The 20,177-nt window shown below is 39.5% G+C and overlaps 1 protein-coding gene across 4 annotated transcripts in view; it reads right to left on the reverse strand.

Moving 5' to 3' along the window:
- The window catches only part of FRMPD4 (FERM and PDZ domain containing 4), a 554,242-nt gene that overhangs the window by 43,112 nt on the left and 490,953 nt on the right, over positions 1-20,177 (reverse strand). For all 4 annotated transcript variants that reach the window (XM_070784969.1, XM_070784967.1, XM_070784968.1 and 1 more), the window contains 3 exons: positions 14,156-14,201; positions 5,363-5,467; positions 2,734-2,841 (listed from right to left, as the gene is read on the reverse strand). In XM_070784969.1, coding sequence (XP_070641070.1) covers positions 2,734-2,841; positions 5,363-5,467; positions 14,156-14,201 — 259 coding nt within the window. The remainder of the gene's footprint in view (positions 1-2,733; positions 2,842-5,362; positions 5,468-14,155; positions 14,202-20,177) is intronic.

The following is a 20,177-nucleotide window of genomic DNA, read 5'->3' on the forward strand; positions in this document are numbered from 1 at the left end:
AGTATCGCCAATGTCAAGAGAGAGAAACCCTGCCATAGAGAAAAAAAAATTTTTTTAATTGATCTTTTTTGAGGTTTTGATTTTTCTCTGTGGATCTTTTTAAATTTCCTCAGGGTCCTTTAAAACAAAGATCCCCATAACTACTCACCAGGAAAAAAAAATCATTCAACAGAAATTGCATGACTATACTGAATTTCATAAAGGGATTCTCTTTCAGAATTTTTGTTCAAGCCTCAGAAAAAAACAAAACCAGCCTCTGTGTGGCAACACATCCTTTATAAAACATTTTCCTGAATCACCGGGAAGGACATGTGATAGCAATAACATTACCCTATTGTGAATCTGTAAGCAAGAATTTTGGCAATTTTTCTTAAACAGTGTCATATCCCTTTCATACCTATACTATTTCCACTTTATGCCTACCAGTCTGCATCTATTGTGATAATAAGGCTATTAGGCACAAGCTAAGATAACTTTAATTTGATGTGAATTCTTCACATTGCTCCCCATCTTCTCACTGTCATCTGCCATTCTCAGGGAAATCAAACTTCGTCTGGGGTGGCTTCCTATAATAAAGAGGCCAGAAGGAATTAACAACAGGGATCTCTCTCTTTTTTTAGGGCTCTCTTTTAAATTTAGATTTATTTCAGTTAAGAAATGCATTCAAATCTTCACCCATATCTTCAGATGGGTAAGGGGTCCAATGGCAAGGAGCTTTTCTGACCAGTTGGTATCATAGAACAAGACACAATATCAGAGGGAGTGTCTCTTTGGAGTTAGGTCGGGGGTCTTCAAACTAGAGCCTGGCCCTTTCATTTCAAATCTAGCCATGGCCATTTATTTACATATTATTATCTGTGTAGTAAAAGATTAGTCTTGACTAAAGAAAGGTTTGCTTCTTTGCCCCTGGCTCTTGGGAGGTAACTTTTAAGCTCTTGGCAGGTCCTGCTTGATAGGGGTGTTTTTGTTCATTGGGGAGTCTTGGGCTATAATGGATAGTCTATGGGATTTATGGTGGGGATTTATGGGTATGGGATTTATAAATGGGATTTATGGTGAGGGCCTTGAGTCATGTGCTATCAGCTTATCTCTGGAGGGTCAGGGTACTAAGGTCAGCTACACAGGTGGGCAGCTGTGTTTAAGTGGCCAATCCCCAATAAAATTTCTGACCATCAAGGCTTGGGCAAGCTTCCCCGGTTGGCAGAACTCTGTGCGTGTTGTCATAGGTCAGTGCCGGGAGAAATAAGCATTGCTGGCACAACTTCATTGGGGGAGTATGGCTGCAAGCTCTCTGCTGCCCTGGGCACCTTCTCCCCTTGTTGATTCTTATGTGTAGGCTTCCGCTGTAATAAACTGTAACTGTGAGTATACCAATTGGCTGCATTCTGTAAGTCCTTTGAGTGACCTTCTGAACCTACCTGTCTCTGGCTGCTTTCATGGCACAACAACTGAGTCAAGTAGTTGCAGCAGAGAACAGCTGGCCCACAGAGCTTAAAATATTCACTCTGTGGTCCTTTCCAGGAAAAGTTTGCTGACCTCTAAGTTACTTGATCAATAATTGGAGTTACATCTCCCCATAAATTGATTTTGAGAAGGAAAAAAAGGAAAAGGACTTTTTCAGTCATCACCACTTAAAATTAGCAGTCTTATACAAAGGAAGTTAATATTTCATCTGCAATGATTTAAGGGTGATTTAAATGCTCCATCATCAATCTAATATTGTCTGCTCTATTACCTGCTAAATCACTACCTATTTAAAGCAATTCAGAACAAGCTGCTTGTGGTAGCATAGCAATAAGAACGCACGGCAAGTTGGCCTTGGCAGAAGTGATTCCACTCATAAGGTCTATGCTGATTAATTAAAAAAAAATAATGAGAATTAGAGGCTGACTATTGATAGACATTTTCAATACAAAGTGTATATTCTCTTGATACATTATGATACAGCTCATCACTAGGTACTTTTTATTTTTACCTCAATAAAATCTTTTTTATTGTGTCATTTGAAGAAAGCCTAATTTAGGCTGATGGAACATTAGGGAGGAATCAATTTCTGAACACACTTTTGCTCAATAAAATAGTGAATATGCACTTTTTTCCCCCAGGAAGGAAACATAGGGGAAAAGAATCCATACGCTTTGTAATAATCCCCATTAGGGGGAACTCACCTATGGTTCTGAAATAAGAGGATTGCTCTGTGACTCCTCTTTTCACACCTGCCCTAAAAGCACGACTCACTTCTGCCTTTTTATGTATCGTTTTCATGAAATTGGTTACAGCAATTCAAAGTAAATGTTATCTTTACATTATTCTATCCCTTATTTTTGCTGGACACTAAACTAGCAGGCATTTAATTAACAGCTAACATCTTAATCTTCTCTGTGGCTGACATGGCTGAGAAATCATGCTGGCTTTGGGCAGGGTGCCAAGGCTTCTTGGTGACAGTCACACTATTTTAATTAATTTTCAGTTGCATTAAAATGACTAGTCCTAGTATTTCATGACTGATAGCATATTATATTGGTTTGCAACACAGAGCAGAACCTTCTTCATTTAAATTTTTTGTTTGGGTCTGTATTTAAGTATTCACACACTACTGTATTTGGAAACACCCAAGACAATCTCAGATATAAACAGATAATTCTAAATGAAGCTGCCCACACAAAACTCACAGTGGGACTTTCATGTGATACCTGGTAGTCTCCAGGTACAGAGTTCAGTGGGTCCTCTTACCTTTATGGAGGTGCTGGAGTCAAAGCGAAATGATTTGGTTTGCCCATTTTCCAGATAGACTTTCAGGACATTTGGCATAAAAAGAAGTGAATTATCCTTAACAGTTTCCTATTTAACAAACAAACAAACAAAAAAAGAGTTACACGTCAGTCGAATTAGGATTCTGCCCCTTGTAGAAGCAGCAATTTATTGTAATCACAACATAAAAAAAAAAAAAATCAAACTTTCTAAGGCCAACCAAACTATCCCTCTGGTGGTATCTGAGTTCAGTTGTTTATAGCGAAAATCTTCTCCTCTAGCTACAGATAACTCAGTTGATTCAACTGAAAGACCTTTTCCTATCAGATGAGGCTTTATTTTAAATTAATTTAAATCAAGGCTTCCCACTGGAAAGCACAATAACAGAAATAATTCCTTTGTAATTAAAGCACAATGTTTGGGACCACAAGGCCAGATTTTAGCATAGCAACATGTCTTGAGCAGAATCAGGACCAGAAATGATATTGTTTCACGTGATGCCTGTTGGCAGGAGTCATGATGGCAAATCATAAACATTAATAAGCATCGAGTTTAAAGTAATTTTGTGAAATGATTTTTAAGCTACTTAGACATGTTCCTTGGGCTTCCCTGGTGGGTCAGCTGGTAAAGAATCTGCCTGCAATGCTGGAGACCTGGGTTTGGTCCCTGGGCAGGGAAGATCCCCTGGAGGTCACAAAAAGTCAGACATGAATGAGTGGCATGTTCCTTAAACTCCAAGGGATATATGAGGAACAGGTTACTGTGTTAAAAGAATAAAACACTGTAACAAACAGATAACTTAAAAATAAGTCAAAAGGGATACTTGAAACACAAACAAAAGTAAACAAAAGAAATGTGTTTCTTTGAATTCTCTTTAACTGGAAGTAGGGACGGATGAAATGCGGAATAAGAAGCCAACATGGGTAAGTTCCACAAACATGTGGTTGGTCAGGAAGTCTTAGGAATGGAGGGAAAGCCAGCAATCATGAAAGCGTAAGTTCCTTTTGTTACAGATGAGGAAATGGAGACCAGATGGCCACAGATTTGCTAACGTCCATCAGTTGGTCCATGAGAATTCAGTTTCCAGGTATGCCTGAAACAGGCTTTGGCCTTTCACTTCCTGTTTCTTTCTCTGACTCCCCTCTCCTCCTCTCTACTCCTGTGGGTTTCACACATGACTTTCCTGCTGCCTTATTCATTGAATGAGTGAGGCTCCATGTCCAAAAGGAAGGCCACACAATGACTCAGAAGAGGAAGAGGAGACTGGAAAGGAAGCCAGTAACAAGGCTGAGCAGCAGACAAGAGACTGAATGTCCCTGCCATGTTCAAGCCTGTGGTTAGTCCATGGTGGATGAAGGAGATGATCGACCCCCAGAGCTGTCCTATATCCTATGTCCAAGCAGAACAGACACAGGGCAGCAAGTTTTGGCAAGAAGACACTTGCACCATGAGTGCCTTGCCAAGGATCTGAAGGCTTATATCTTCAAATTCACATCCAGGACTACCCTCAGGGAAGAGTCTGTGGCCCATAGCAAGTATATCATGGATGCCATTTTATCCCTGTGAGTTTACTTAAACAACAAAACCTCAACACCAAAAGCTGGCACTTCAAAGGTCCAAAAAATATGAGTGCCCTGGAGGGTAGCTTTCTAAAAACTAAAAACACTAGGCTCTATTTCTGGGGAGAAAACTGAAAATAAGCATGCCATTGATAGTTGCATTATTCATTTTGAAGATAAATTATGTGCCTGAGTAGCCATGATTCCTATCAAGACTTATTGATGGAGGTCTGAGCAGTATTTCCTCAGTCCTGGTTGAATACAGGAGACTTTTCCATCATTTTAACTTCTTTCCCTTTTGATTATTTGAAAGAATAGAGACATTTTATTTTGGATAAGAAAAACTTAGAGGAAACCCTTCTCAGAATATAGAAAGGGCTGTCACATGGAAGAATGCTTAGTTGGCAGAATGGGGAGAAGTACGTGAAAGTTTCAAAGGGGCATAGTCTACTCAACAGGAGGCGAGGTCAGAGATCTCAAATCAAATGAATTCCTTTGCAAAATAGTGAGGTCCCTAAGCCTAGAAACATTCAAGGAAATAATGGACTATTATGTATTCTGGGTTTGGTTAAGAATCCACCTTACACAATTAAAAAAAATAAAAGGAATCTGCCTTGCAACACAGGAGACACTGGTTCAATCCTTGGTTCAGGAAGATTCTGCATGCCGAGGAACAATTAAGCCCAGGGGCCACAACTACTGAGCCCATGGTCTGTGACTCCTGAAGCCCTCTGGCCTACAGCTCATGCTCCCCACCTAAAGAAGCCACCACAATGAGAAGCCCTCACACCTCAACTAGAGAAAGCTCATGTGCTGCAACGAAGACCCAGCACAGCCAAAACACAAAATAAAGAATAAAATAAAATAAATAGATCTTTTTTAAAAAAATGAAGAAGGAGGAGGAACACAGCAGGCACAACCTGGCGATCTCTCAATCCCTTTACAATCTTGAGATTCAATACCCTGTGAAAGCCAACAACCGATTTTGAACTGATCATTCCAGTGGGGCAATTGGCTCTCTGTGAGTCACCAGTAGGTGACTGTCAACTCACCGACACTTGGCCATTGATGATGACCTCCTCGGAGAACCGTACTTTGACTGGATTGGACTTTAATCTTGCCTTTTTTGCAGCGCTAATAAATGCTGATTTGGGAGACTAGAAAAAAGAAAGATCTGATTATTGGTAACATAAGGTCAACCTGGTAAGAGTTGTTTTCTACCTTTATCTTCCTAGATATTTAACATTTTTGCTCAAAAGGGTTTGGTACATGCCCAATTCAAAGACTAAATATGAATGATGGATGCAATCAAAACCCTGTCATGCTCATCAAGTAATAAGTTTGATTTAGCCACCAGACCAGAACTATAAACAGCATATGCCATGTTCTTCCAGAGCACATTTCCAAGGATCTTTTAAAATGACAGTTGTGGAAGTATGTAAATCCTGCCTTCAATACAGAGCTTTGAGGGCAATGTATCAATAGAAGGTGAGGGGGTGGCCAAATCTCATGTTCAGTTTATAACAAGTTGATCATTAATAATCTATTTTAACACAGTGGAGAAGAGCCACCGATAGTTCTAAAATAACTGATAATCTCATTGTTATTTAGGGCATATTAAGGGCATATGGGACCGTGAACAGGAAAGGGTACACACACACATATGAAAGATGCCACGCTTTATGAGTCCAAAACCTGAGCTTCAGCCTCTTGTTGGTAACCTGTGATCCTATAATCTTACTGGGCAAGGTAGCAAAGAGGCCTTGATTTAGGATTGAAAGTCAACTAAATCACTTTGCTTTACAGCAGTAATTACTAACACAACATTGTAAGTCGATTATACTTCAATAAAATAAATAAATAAAAAATAATTATAAAAAGTAGAAAGTCAACTTCATGTTCTGCCTCACCTTATAGGCCCTTTGTCTTTCGTTGGAAAGAGGGGCTGAGAGATTCAGTTGTCTCCCCTCAGAAATGCAAAGGACAATGAGAAAACCTGCTCAGAGGATATGATCTTGGGAAATGGACTTCATCTGAAAAGTAGCCTCTTTGCACAGTTTTCATGAAGCCCAAGGGGAAGGGAATTCACATGGTAGGTGTCTACCATGTTGCAAGTACCACCTGTTTATTCTGCATTCTCTATTGAATCTAATATAGAGGTAAATAGTTAGCCTGAATCATACAATTGCAATTTTAAAATCCTACAATTGCAAATACTGGATATACCACGTGGTTCAATCTAACGTTCTTCATACTATACAGTTCTAAGAGACTGAGGATGTTGTGTACAGAATTCTAGCAATTAACTCTAGAATCAACGGAGGCTCAACCTCCTGTGTACTGCAATCATCTCAAAGCATGAAAGCCAGTTAAGAGTATCCCATATTTTGAATTTCAAATAAAATGAAAAAAAAATATTTCCATCTTTTTCAAACACAAGTATACTTGAGATCAATTTAAAAACAATATGTTGGAATGGATAAGTTAGGTGTGGTCTATCCATACAATGGGCTTCCCTGGGGCTAAGTGGTAAAGAATTCGACTACCAATGCAGCAGACTTAGGAAGATCCCCTGAAGGAGGAAATGGCAACCCACTGAGTAATCTTGCATGGGAAATCCCATGGACAGAGGAGCCTGGCAGGCAACAGTCCATGGGGTTGCAAAGAGTTGGACACAACTTAGCAAGGAAACAACAACATCCATACAATGGAATACTATTCAGCTACAAAAAGCATGAAGTTCTGATACATGCTACAACATGGATGAACCTTGAAAACATCGTGGTAAGTGAAAGAAACCAGACACAAAATACCACATATTTTATGATTTGATTCCACTTACATGAAATATCCAGAATAAGAAAATCCAGAGACAGAAAGCAGATTAGTGGTTGCCAGAGGCTGATAGGGTGGGGAGAATGAGGAGTGACTGTTTAATGGCTATGGGGTTTCCTTCTGGAATGATGAAAATGCCCTGAATTCCAGAGTGTCAATGGGTGCGCAAGATTGTGAATGTACTCGATGCCACAGAACTGTACACTCAAATGTGGAAGATTTATGTTATGTGCTTTTTTTGTGATAATAAAACAAAATCATTGTTGGAAAAACTCATTATAAAATGTGTATGTGCATTCCTGGGTGGAGTCTGCCTTAATGCTGAGAAAATTCTGTTATTTCAAAAGTTCCCTTGTGTCTTAAGGGCAGTATGGATGGATGGTTTGGCCTCCAGAATTTCAATTCCCCCATTTATGCAAGATGTTAAAGGGAATGGCTGCCCTTTAAAAACAAAACGAAGTGAAACACACCTGCCACCCTGCAAAATAATCTCTGAATGGCTGCTCCTAAAAAGAATAGCTTTCAGCATACTCAATGTGACTTAAAAGTCCTACTGCAAAGCTGAAGTCGTGGTACAGAGGTGTTCTCTTTGGTACCATAATTACAGGCCAAGCTTAGTCATAATGAATGAACAAATCATATAGTAGTGAGTTCATTTAGTTTTGATATGCCATTTTTTAGCTAAAGGGAAAACATTATTTTCCGGTAATGATTTTAAGCAGGGGATATTTACACTGGCACAATGTGTTTAGCTCCAGTGAAGCGGCTGTAATAAAGCTACCCAGAACAGGCACTGCTAATTAGATGAGATATTTGAATGTGGGAACACCCCACTTTCTCAGCAGTGTTTGGGAATGATGTATTTCACATGTGTTCCATGCGCCAGATGCTGAGGTTTATTCCACTATATATCTGAATTTCTAAATGTAATATTTTACCTCATTTTTCTAAAATGTTCTACATAATTCCTTGCCTCAATTAAAAGTATATTTAACAGAATGTAGTTTTCCATGCATCTCATTTGCTGCATAATCTTAGAATGCAGTGATGGTCCCATGGAAGTACATAAGGTTATTGCCCTTAAAAGTGGCCCCTTAGAGCAGAATTGGTCAAGAAGGGGAAGGTTGTTTCATAGCTAATGCATGCCTACCTCTTGGAGATCCATTCGTGAATTTATTGGGTTGGCCAAAAAGTTTGATTGGGTTTTCCATAACAGCTTATGAAAAATATTGAACGAACTTTTTGGCCAACCCAAAGTTTCCCATGCCCTAATAACAATCCTGGTAACTTAGGAAAACCAGAAAAGAAACTAGATAGCCAAGGTAAATGTTACTTTATACGTATTTTGAAGTCAATAGACTTGGGATAAAAGACCAAGAATCTACACAAGTTGCATTTTGTTGTTGTTCTGGATTTGTGACAATTTCATATAACAGATACACATTCTAAAAATTACTTTTTGACAATAAAAACATAAGCTCTTCAAGTCTGAAGGTTATTGAATGTGAATCAATAAAGTAATGATTTCTTCCACTGACTAGAGTTACTTCTGGTACATGAGGTATGTAAACTAGTCATGACTACAGTTTTAACTGAGGTGTTTCTCTCTGGCTAAAAAATATACAATGTGCACCACCCAAAAACCTGATGAATTAATTCCTGGCAACATGCTGACCAGGAGGTGCTGATCAAAAGCACTTCATATCCTGTGGTGGAAATGACAAATAATTACTATTTAGAATAATCAGATTTTCCTGCTGTTAATTAATTTTACAATTAAAAGGCCTCTAATCAACCCCTGCACATCTTTTCAAATTCCCTGTTGCAAAGATGGCCATGATAGATAGCTGACATTCTTCCGATGTTCTTAGATGTTCTAAGTCACTAGGACTTAGTTTGAAATAAAATTACATAAGATAAATTTTCTGAAGCTGAAATGTAAGGTCTTGAACTTGCATTCCTGTAGCTCTAAAGTACTACTTGTATAGTGAAGATTAACTAGCTTACAGTTATCACTGGGTGACTGGAGTTCTTCCAAGCAGACCCTAGGACCAGAATTCATAAGATGATAGCTGATTTGGGAGATGCTCCTAGGAAGCATGGGCAGGTGAGCAGGGGAAGGTGAGGAAGCCAACTAAGCATTCATTGTTTAGTCAGGCACCACGGTCAGCAACTGGAGTTGAACCATGCTGGGAAGGTCTGAGAAACAAGGCAGGTTACATGCCTCGAAGTTGACTGAAGAAAGAGGGAACTGGGGTATTTATCTACCAGCTCCTGTTAATCAGTGATGAGAGGTGGCTGCTCTTCTGGGAGTGAGAATTCCTAGTGGAGTGCTCATAGAGCACACTGGCCTGCTCCAGAAGCATGGCCCTGTGGTGAAAGGGCCCACAGGCAAAGAATCCCTGGTGCTTTCAGTTGGAAATTGGGCCAGCATGCTCACATGCCAAGGGGATATGTTCTGGGTCCTGATAGCATCTACTACAGAGGAGCTTCCATGAGGAGGTGTGTAGCCTCGCTCAGGCATGTGGAACACAGTGGAAGGTAGACAGGAAGTGAGAGGCAGACAAGTAGATCTCTCAGCTCTTTGGCCTAGAGGGAAGGTGAAACATGGTAGCATAGGGATGCTAGAAATGAGAGTAACTTAGTCCAATCCAAATGATCTGGGGTTATGTGAGGGGAGATTACAGAGACTGTTTAAATACTCACTGTCTCAGGTAATGTTGGATTGGGATGCTCTGAAAGTTCTAGACTTGGGAACTATGGAAAGGAAAGAAGGGAGCAGCTGGCCAAGAAAGATCTGGAATTAAAAATGGTAACAGTATAAAGGAATAAGATGGTATGTCAGAAGAAAACAAATAAAATCCACAAGTAACCCAAATATTCCTCTTCTAAAATTCAGTCCTGAAGAAATGTTACTAAATACAGATAAAGATTTACACACAAAGATGTTCTTTGCGGATTTATTTATAATAGAAACATATGAGAGACAGTGGGCCTAATGATGGATGCTGGTTAAGGATCTTGGTTCAATGTAGTGTTTTACAGACTATATATCGTGCTTATATAGAAACCTTGATGACACAGGAAAATGCTTGATATACTAAGTAAACGAAGCAGAATAAAAACGTACATATAATATCAACTGCAATTCATAGGGTCGCAAAGAGTCGGACACGACTGAGCTACTGAACTGAACTGATAGACTGAAAGTAAATAAGGCAAAAGGTTTACTCTGGTTGTCTTTGAAGAAAAGTATTGCCAGCACATATTTTTCTGCTTCTGCATTTCCTTCTGCTCTTCCATGATTTTTCTCTAAGAAATAAGGTAAAAATGGTGGCTACTGAGGCCTCCATAATACTTAGAATAAGAAGGCAAAACCCATTAAGAATTATTTCTCATCAAAGAATTTTGGGAATCCTGAGTTTTCTCCCAGACCCCATTGACCTGAGCCTCATTGGAGGTTGATTGCTATGGCTGGGTCATGTTGGGGTGCCCTGGGAACACATGGTGTGTGCCAAAAGGTGTAAACACTGGCTCTCTGTCTTGACTGGATCTTATTATGCAGAAGAAATACAACATAAAAACTGCTGACCAATAAGTTGCAAAGAAATTGAAATGCTAATTTCTCTTGTCTGTAATAAAAGCAGAATTAATTGACTTTCTTTTGGTCTAGTGGGTCCTTCATTTCTGTCAATTTTGGTTGCCAAGAAAATGTTTAGGAAATACATAAAATCTGTTTTTTGTTTTAAAAGCCATTTGCTTGCAGGAAAATCCAAACACAAAAATAAAAGTAAAAATCTGCAGTCTCTTTTCTCATTTGCACTCCTCTCTTCATTTGATGTATCTATTTAAGTAACGTTAAGGTTTCAATTCTTTCGGTTCAGAGGAGGAAAAAGCCACTTTGGACTGAATCAAAAAGAGAAGGCTTTAGGTGACACATTGGTTCCCAAATAGGGGTGATTTTGGTCCCCAGGGATATTTTTGGTTGTGACCACTTGGGACAGCATGCTACTGGCATTCAGTGGGTAGAGGTCAGGGCTGCTGCTAGACACATGTCCCAACAGAGAATTCTCCAGCCCAACGATGCTGATGTTGAGAAACTCTGAGGTAGCATGCAGAATCTGTACTGAGACTTGAAAGGTAAGAAAGATTTGGTGAGGCTGAGGAGGTGGCAGGTAGAGTATGTGAGGAGCATTTCAGGAGGAAGGAGGGTTGGTCAGAGGAAAGTCAAAGTTGAGCATGCATCTACAATAACTGGCCAGGAGCGAGTGACTCTGAAAGGTGCAACCGCTGTCCGTAAGAACAAGCAACACTCCTGAATGTTAATACAGCACAGCAGAAGCCAACTGAACTCCCAGAAAATTCCAGATTATCTGTTAAAAGTAAGTTTCATGATTCACGAATAGTAATGAGTATTGATATGAATAACAAGTCATGCAGACTGAAAAGGCAAAAACAGCAAGCAAAGCCATAAGACTATGCAAAACTCCTCTAGGCTTACTGTGCCGGGTAAAGTGCTATCCCATGTTGGAAAAATAACCTGGTTTGGAGTACAATAGTTTTGATCTTGCATTGCTAATGGGTTATAAAGTAGGGAGAGAGAATTCAGGAAAGACAATGTAAACTCAAAGTATTACCAGGAATTTCTGGTTGGTCAATCACTTCCATATGACAGACATTTACATTGGCTTTACCAAAATGTATCTGTTCACTGCAGAGAAATGAAGAAGAGTGGATATATCTGAAGTAGGTGTGAGTGACTACTGGTTTAAATGAAATAATCTGAAGACAGATGAGCTGTACTTTCTAAGGAAGGAATCACCGGGTCATGAGGTAGTGGATGTGAAAGGCCCTTGGATGGGATGCCATCTGACCCTCTCCTTACATAGATGAGGAAACTGGGATTGGAGCAGCTGTGGGAGTCACCTGTTATACTGTTGGGAGCTAGATCTCAAACTTTGGTGCTTTTACATCCTACTGTCTCCTTAGATTTCAAATCCAAGTGTGTGTGTGTGTGTGTGTGAGAGAGTGTGTGTCTGTGTCTGTGTGTGTGTGTGTCTAGTTGTGTCAAACAGTTGGTACTAAAAGTAACACTCAATATTAAATTGCTTTTAATATATGTAGCAATGTTCCCCCATGGCATAACTTGATGTCTTATGATCTTACTACAAACCTGAGTACATATTTTTTCCTGCCTAAAATGCCTAGCCTATAGTGCTTAGGAAGAAAATTTTATGACAGGGGAGATGAAGAGTTTTGTCAGAAGATGGAGGCTGGCAAATACCAGAGCCTTTGAACTGATGTAGAAATCTTTATGGGGAAGAAAAAAGAAGTATAAGCAGGTTGGAATTTCTGCTGTTCACCTGAAGGCCACACAACAAACATTTGGGGAAAAAAATCTGAAGGAATTGGACTTGGTATTTTTTAGTTCACTGCCCATGTGTGAAATTCACAAGCAATGGCAAATCTATAGAAATAAATAAATAGTTAACCAGTGACTGCTCAGGACTAAGGGTAGGAAAAGGGATTCACTGTAAATGGGAATAAGGAATCCTGTTGGGGTGATACACGTGTTCTCAGACTGGATAGTGGTGTAGTGGTGACAGTTGCATACCTCAATAAACTTTATAAAGATCACGGAATTATATACTTACAATGGATGAAGTTTGTGATATGCAAATACACCATGATAAAGTTGTTTTAAAAAAAATTATGGGAACTCAAGGCAGTACAATTTTAATCATCCTCCACCCTTCTGACAACCTACTGAACTGTCCAACATCTGCACCAAATTATTATTATTCTTTGTTATTAATTATGTATATATTTAAAAGTTTATTTATTTTTAATTGAAAGATAATTGCTTTACAAGATTGTGTTGGTTTCTGCCATACAGCAATTTGAATCAGCTATAGGTATACATATATCCCCTCCCTCTTGAATCTCCCTCCCACCTCCCACCTCATCTCACCCCTCTAGGTTGTCACAGAGCCCTGGTTTGAGCTCCCTGAGTCATACAGCAAATTCCCGCTGGCTCATCTATTTTACATATGGTAGTGTGTGTGTTTCCATGCTACTCTCCACATTCATCCCACCCTCTGCTTCCCCACTACCCCATGTCCACAGTCTGTTCTCTCTGTCTGAGCCTCCATTGCTAGATACCATATATATGTGTTAATATATAATATTTGTTTTTCTCTTTCTGACTTACTTCACTCTGTATAATAGGCTCTATATTCATCCACCTCATTAGAACTGACTCAAATGTGTTTCTTTATATGGCTGAGTAATGTTCCATTGTGTATATATACCACTGCTTCTTTATCCACTCACCTGTCGATGGACATCTAGGTTGCTTTCATGTCCTAGCTATTGTAAATAGTTGTTTTGAATGATATCTTTATTATTTTATACTTTTTTAAATTTCATACTTGTCCTAACCACTTACTAAGGCCCATCAGGTGTAAGTCCAAGATATTTTCAAATCCATCCACCTCTTCCCATCATTACTCTACTTCAGATCACAATTATTTCTCACTGGAATTACTCCCACAACCTTGATCATCTGCTTCCCAGGGTCATATATCAGCAATCAGCATATTGCAGTTATTTCTCAACTTTAAAGTCCCACCAAATTACTTAGATGGGGATAAGGAAAATAATCATGCTTTAACTTCTTACAATTAGATATTCCCTTTAGACTTGTGATTCATAACCTGGAAACTTAAAAGAATCACAAGGAAATTCTTGAGTTTTGTGTCGTTTCCAGATGTGAGAGGCACATAGGACTGAAAAGCTGATTTCCAAGATATTTGGGAAATGCATCACTTTCTTTTCTCTCCAATGAAGGGTTTCTATCATAGAGTACAAAATACATATAATCAAGATTTTGGAACTGGTACTATGAATGCATGCTATTTCTCTCTGCTGTTATTCCCTGGAGTGGAGTGGGAGGAGGAGACTGGAAATCTGAGAACACACACAGGCACTTTTACTCACAGGACACTTACAGGGTAAGGTTGAATAACAGTGAGGAGTATCGACTCTTTGCAGCTTCTGTAAGAGAGAGGAAAAAAAGTATTTATGACATGCACAGAGCCTGGGCTCTACCAGTGATGGTGCTCTTTTGAAACAAAATGTGTGATGTTGGCGCATGTTCCTTGGACTCCCAGGGCAGAGATTCAAAAGGCTCAGAAGTGAGCTTTCAGACCACAGAGAAAACCAGAATCAAATGTTTACCCAGTGGAAAGCCTCCTGTTCGATTTATATTGGGTGATATAATCTGCAACACTGAACAGCAGGGCCCTAAAATAAAACTCGCTGAAGGAAGGTCGGATTTTAAAAGCATCGACTGAGTCTCTCAAAATTGATTCTCCCCTTCCGACTTTCCTTTAGCTGCTTAAAATGTCTGTGCAATTTTCTGGAAGGGGGTAGATTTTTTAAAATGCTATCAATTCACTGAACATCATTATCTTCTTAGGGTCAGCATCAGGAAAAGAAAAATGTCATTGTAGGTTTCTTATGTAAAAACAGGATCCCAGCAAATGTGACTTCCCAGGCTGTGTGGCTTTCTAAGGCCAAGTTAACAATGCCTAGGATCTTGAGCCGATAAACATTTCAGAAGGGCACTCGTTGGGAAATATTGTTCACCATAGTGAACACTGCGTAGCCAAGAGCAGGACAACGGAATACAATGTCATGGTTTATTTAATTTCCCCCAAGTAACCCAAACCTTTCAAATAACTTGACCCCTTGAGGAAAAATCTTATTATAGGTTGCAATAGTTTTTCTTCCTCCCTTTGTTCCTTTTTTATACTCAGTAGGAGAAAGGTCAGTTGCCATTTTGTTGAGAAGGGGCTGACTTTTTCTATAGTTTAGGTGGTAATTAATTACCTGCTTTTGTGACGTCCTGCCCAAATGATTCAAGAGAAACAGGATCTATTGTGGTGCTGTTCCTTTAGAGAAGTTACGACAAATTGCATTTCTAGCATTAAGTACTCTTCAACCCCTCACTATAAGCCCATTGCCTGGAGAAGACCATGTGATTTGCACAGGAGCAGTGGCGGCTGGGCCCTGATGGAGGGAGTGTGGGTGGGGAAGAAGAGAAATCAATGGGGAGGAAAAAGAGGACTAGAACTCAAGAACTGGATGAAGAATCAGAACATTTAGGATGATGCTGATGGTGGGAGAGGCCTGGATGATCCCATCAATTCCTAGTTGCCAAGGGTTGACAGAAAGCCCCACTAACTAGAGTGGCAAGACCGTGTTCCCATTAGATGGAATAATAGAGCAACAGTGTAATCAAAAGAGAATTTGGTGAATGAGACAAATGACAGTGCATGGCTGGTGGCCATGGAGCCTCGTGGAGCAGTTCTGGGGAGAGTCTGGCACACCTAGACAAACTTCAGCCTCACAGCACTAGGACCGAGCCATTCCACTCTGGTTCATATCCCAAAGAAATCCTCCCACTAGCCTCTGAGGGAAAGTGGATGAGGACGTTCCCAGTCAGGGGACACATGGATGTGAAACACTGGAGGCAAGGTGGGCATCTATCTCTAGGAGGGTGGGCATGTGATGTGGGGGCCGAGTGTCATGGAACGATGTGGCAGGAAGAGTCAGAGTGTGGTAGCCATGGTGTGTGCCTGTTGGTCCTGCCTGGCCTGCTCTACCCAAGGCTGTCCCCAGAGCCCTCAGCAGTAGGCAATGGGCTCAGAACATATCCTGGGGGCACAGTTGATTGGACCCAAGTGTTGGAATGAGGCCACTGGATGTCCTCTCTCCAGAATCAGAACTAAGAGATACAGACAAAGAGCTGGAAGCTGAGTCACAATCATGACTGAATAAGAGGAAAGGTTACAGATGCCAGGGTCCCCTGAGCAGGCCTAGTTCCCACCATTCCTGAGGGCTGGTTGTTCATCATTTTACATCAATAAAATGACCGAAGTCAAATATCTCAGTATGATATCTGTTGTCAGTTCTGGCAATTGGCTTTTATTTTTCGTTTCACTCATCGGTAAGTACTTAATTATCACCTGCCAGACAAGAAGAATTAACTCCATAGTGCTTTGCGTCCCTTTAGAATGAAAAAAAGATGGAAGTCACATGTGTTCACATATTAGAGAATGCCACTATGATTGAGGCAGGTTCAGCTGAGGCCTGATGCCAGTCAACCCTACGTGCCAAAACAGGGTGTTACATACTTTCAAAGGAGAGAGTAAAACCAGAGTTTGGGACCCTTTTTCATCTTGGGGTATTAATCATGACTTAACTGAAACAAAGGTAACAGGGAAAGGTCAGTGCAAGCAGCACATGGCCAAAGAGCAGAGGCTATGTTTGAAAGATTATTACTCTTTCACAGAGACAGACTCTAAGTGTGCAATTCCTGTGATGATATCTGGAAGACACAGTAGATATGGTGCCCTGGGGTCATTTAATAAAGGCAGTGCTCAACTGAGCTTCTTCCAGGGCAAGAGGGCCTTATTGGAAAGATGTAGAAGCTAAGGAGTGTTGGACACAGCCAGTCACTGGGTACTATCTGATTCAAGGGACGTGCAGTTGGAACAACCCAACAGAGAAACATTCTAGAAATCTGCACAGGTACCCATAAGTCAACCGTTATGATCTTCCATGGATAGAAGAAGCCAATACTGGATTACCTTGGTGTCAAAACAGTGAGAATTTCCTCCTTTTTACCTCACTGTCCTGTCCTCATTTCAATGTGGAAGGTGCCAAAGCTGGAGAAGAATCTTGGGGAATGCCCCTTAACACAGTGCAGGCTTCTCAGGTTGGAAATAGGGGCAAGGGAGAAATTTTGTGGCATTGGCAGTTTTGACTATCATGTGACAAATGAACATATTGATGACAGAGTAAGAGCTGTCGTGATTATAAGTATTCAAATGACTGGAGAAATTTTCTGAACATGCTTAATATATTTGTGGACCTGCCTGAGATTTGAACGAAGACCTGCCCCTAGAGAGCTGTTCTGAACAGGCAAAGAGGGAAAAGAACAGTTGCTTTACAATTTTATCCTGAGACCTAACTGCTACATTTACTCCCAAGTTTACTTTATTTAAAACTGACTTGAATAGATCAGATTATTTGAATCCAAACAGTCCTTAACTAAGACAGTGAGTGCTTAAAATCTGAAGAAGAAACAATAAAATGGTAAGTGCAAGAATGAGGGGTCTGATGTGGTAGGGTGGGGGAGAATGAATGGGCCCACGAGGCTGTGGAAAAGATGCTCATTTTCCCTAGAGCAATGCTCACTGGCACAGTATTTGTAATTTGTTCATTTCCAGAAAAAGAAAAAAATATTCACAGCTCCAGTACAGTCTGTTAGGAGCAGACAAACCCCTGGGGAAGGACTCATTATTCATGTTAGATGCTAACAGAATAAGCATAGACTGCATTAGCTTCCTATTGCTGCTGTAATAAATTAGTGGCTTAAAACAGCACAAATTGGTTATCTTACAAGTCTGGAGGTCAAAAGTCTGAAATGGGCCTCACTAGACTAAAATCAAGGTGTTAATAGGGCTGCATTCATTCTGGAAGCTTTTCCAGATTCTAGAGGCTTCCTATATTCTTTGATTCGTGGCCTCTTCCTCCATTTTCAAAAACAGCAATGTAGCATCTTCCAGTTTCTCCTTGAGTCTCCTGCCTTATTCATTCACCTATAAGGGCCTTTGTGATTACACTGGGTCCACCTGGATAATTCAGGAAAAACTGCTCCAACCTTAACTGAATCACTTCTGCAGAGCCACAGGATCTGGGCATTATGATGTGGATCAGTATTCTGTCCTATCACAGAAGCCAGCTTCAGTAGTTATCTTGTGCTGCATAACAACTTACCATACACTTAGCAGCTTAAAACAACACACATTTATTATCTTACAGTTTCTATGAGTCAGACATATGAGTATGAATTAACTTGGTCATCTTATCCAAGTTCTCTGATGAGACTGCCATCAAGTGCTGCCCAGGGCTAAGGTCTCATCTGAAAGCTCCATTGGGAAAGATCCAATTCCAGGTAGACTTTTTACAGTTTTTGGCAGGATTAAATAGTTTCTTTTGGGATTGTTGGACCAAGGGCCTCAATTCCTGCTGGCAGTTGGCTATAAGTCACCGTTAGGTCCTTGTTACATGGACCTTATCAACATGGCAACTTGCTTCATCAAATCAGCAAAGGAAAAGGAGACAGAATCCTTTGGCAAAATGGAAGGTATAATTTTATGTAACAGAATCACAGATGTGAAATTCCAGCACCTTTGCCACATTTTTTTTGGCAAGAAGCAAATCACAGGTCCAACCCACATTAAAAGAGAGGGAAATACACAAAATTGAGAACATTGAGAGACAGGGATCATCCATGGGGCCATCTAAGATTCTGTCTGCAATACCAACAAAGAAAGATTCACAACCAATTAATCTGTAAGTGTCTCAAAGGTAGTGTCCATGTATGACTTCACCTTACACAGAATATTTTCCTGTCAAGCATGTCAGAAAGAAGCACTGCTCAGTATACATTATTAATTTGAAAATGGAAACCGTTTTCTAAAATATGTCTATTATATTTACAGCATTTAAATTCTGTGTCTATAGTAATTCCCTTTTACTCATCTGAAACATATCCTATATTGATTTTAATTTTACCACTTAATGAGTAAATGATGCTGTCTCAATTGAAATAAAATATTCCAATATGTTATTTATCATTAGAACTAGGGATGTGTTTTTAGTCTGTTTTCTCTCACCTATAATTATTTAATTATAATCTGCCAGACAAGAACTCCATAATGTTTTGAATTCCTTAGAATTCCTAACCCTAAGATCCTAGGAGAAAATAAAGAAGATCAAAGCCGTATAAAAATAGCCACAACAGACAAATTAGAATTTGGAATGAAAAATGGCTCATTCAAGTAATCAGATAACTTCTTTTTATGAAGGCTTAAAACAGCTAGGGACTTGAAACAAATCCAGTTAGGAGCACATTTAGAGAAGTACAATTTCATACTGAATGCCAAGCAAATTTTCTACTCTTAAAGATTAATTTCAAATTAGAGTGCCAATATTTTTTAAATGATTGAATTTGTGAAAAACACCACTTTAATCCCTATATCACAGTGCTGACCTGCATAGGAAAATATAGTCTAATCTACCCTAAAACACTCCTACAAAATTTCCGTTTTATTCCTCTCTTTTCATTCTTTTAACAAAAGTCTTTTCTTAGATTTTTTTTTGATGGAAAATCCCTTGAAACATGTTTGGGACACCCAACGTCAGTGATTACACGTCATTCTTTAGCATCACAACCCATTTTAAAATTTCACTGGATGGGATTCTGTTGCAGTAAGTGAAGAATCTCAGATTCTAATGAGGTTTTTGGTATTAAAATCCCTTTCAAAAATGAAGCTAAACTTTTTGTTTGCTTTCTCTTAGAGCAGAATAGCTGGACACCTTTCTTTGACTTTCCCACTTGATATTTCCATGATCTTAATACTGCAGTATATAATCACATTGGCGTGCACTATTGTATATTTCCCTCATAGACCGAATAAACAGATTTCCTTAACTAATACAGAGATCAACACGAATTTATGTGTGAAGAGCAATGAGATTTCCTCAAAGATTGGGAAAACAGAATAAAATGAAGCAAAAGCAAAACAAACTAAAATATAAAGAATATATTCCATGTCAAAATTCAGGAGGAGTCTTTTTTTTTTTTTTAAAGGGTGTAAACAAGTGAACAATATGATTTTCAACTTCTCCAGTAGAAGTCAGGAATCAATTCATGAAGGCTGAAAAGTTAGGCTTTTAAAAGGAAAAATAAAGAGGTAATTTAGGGCAATATATGAAAGATTTTGTGAACTGTAAAATCACATCTTAACATAATTCAAAAGACTGATAGGCAGTATTTTTATTCGGAAAGAAAGGTGGTAAGGCACAGTGAAATGGTGTTTGAACTCTCACTTCTAAGTACACATAAGTCTTTCTTCTTGTTGAACTTCAGAGTTTTTCAAAGAAGATAGAAAAATA

The sequence above is a fragment of the Bos indicus genome, chromosome X (genome assembly GCF_029378745.1).
Source record: "Bos indicus isolate NIAB-ARS_2022 breed Sahiwal x Tharparkar chromosome X, NIAB-ARS_B.indTharparkar_mat_pri_1.0, whole genome shotgun sequence".
In the NCBI taxonomy this organism is placed as follows: Eukaryota; Metazoa; Chordata; class Mammalia; order Artiodactyla; family Bovidae; genus Bos; species Bos indicus.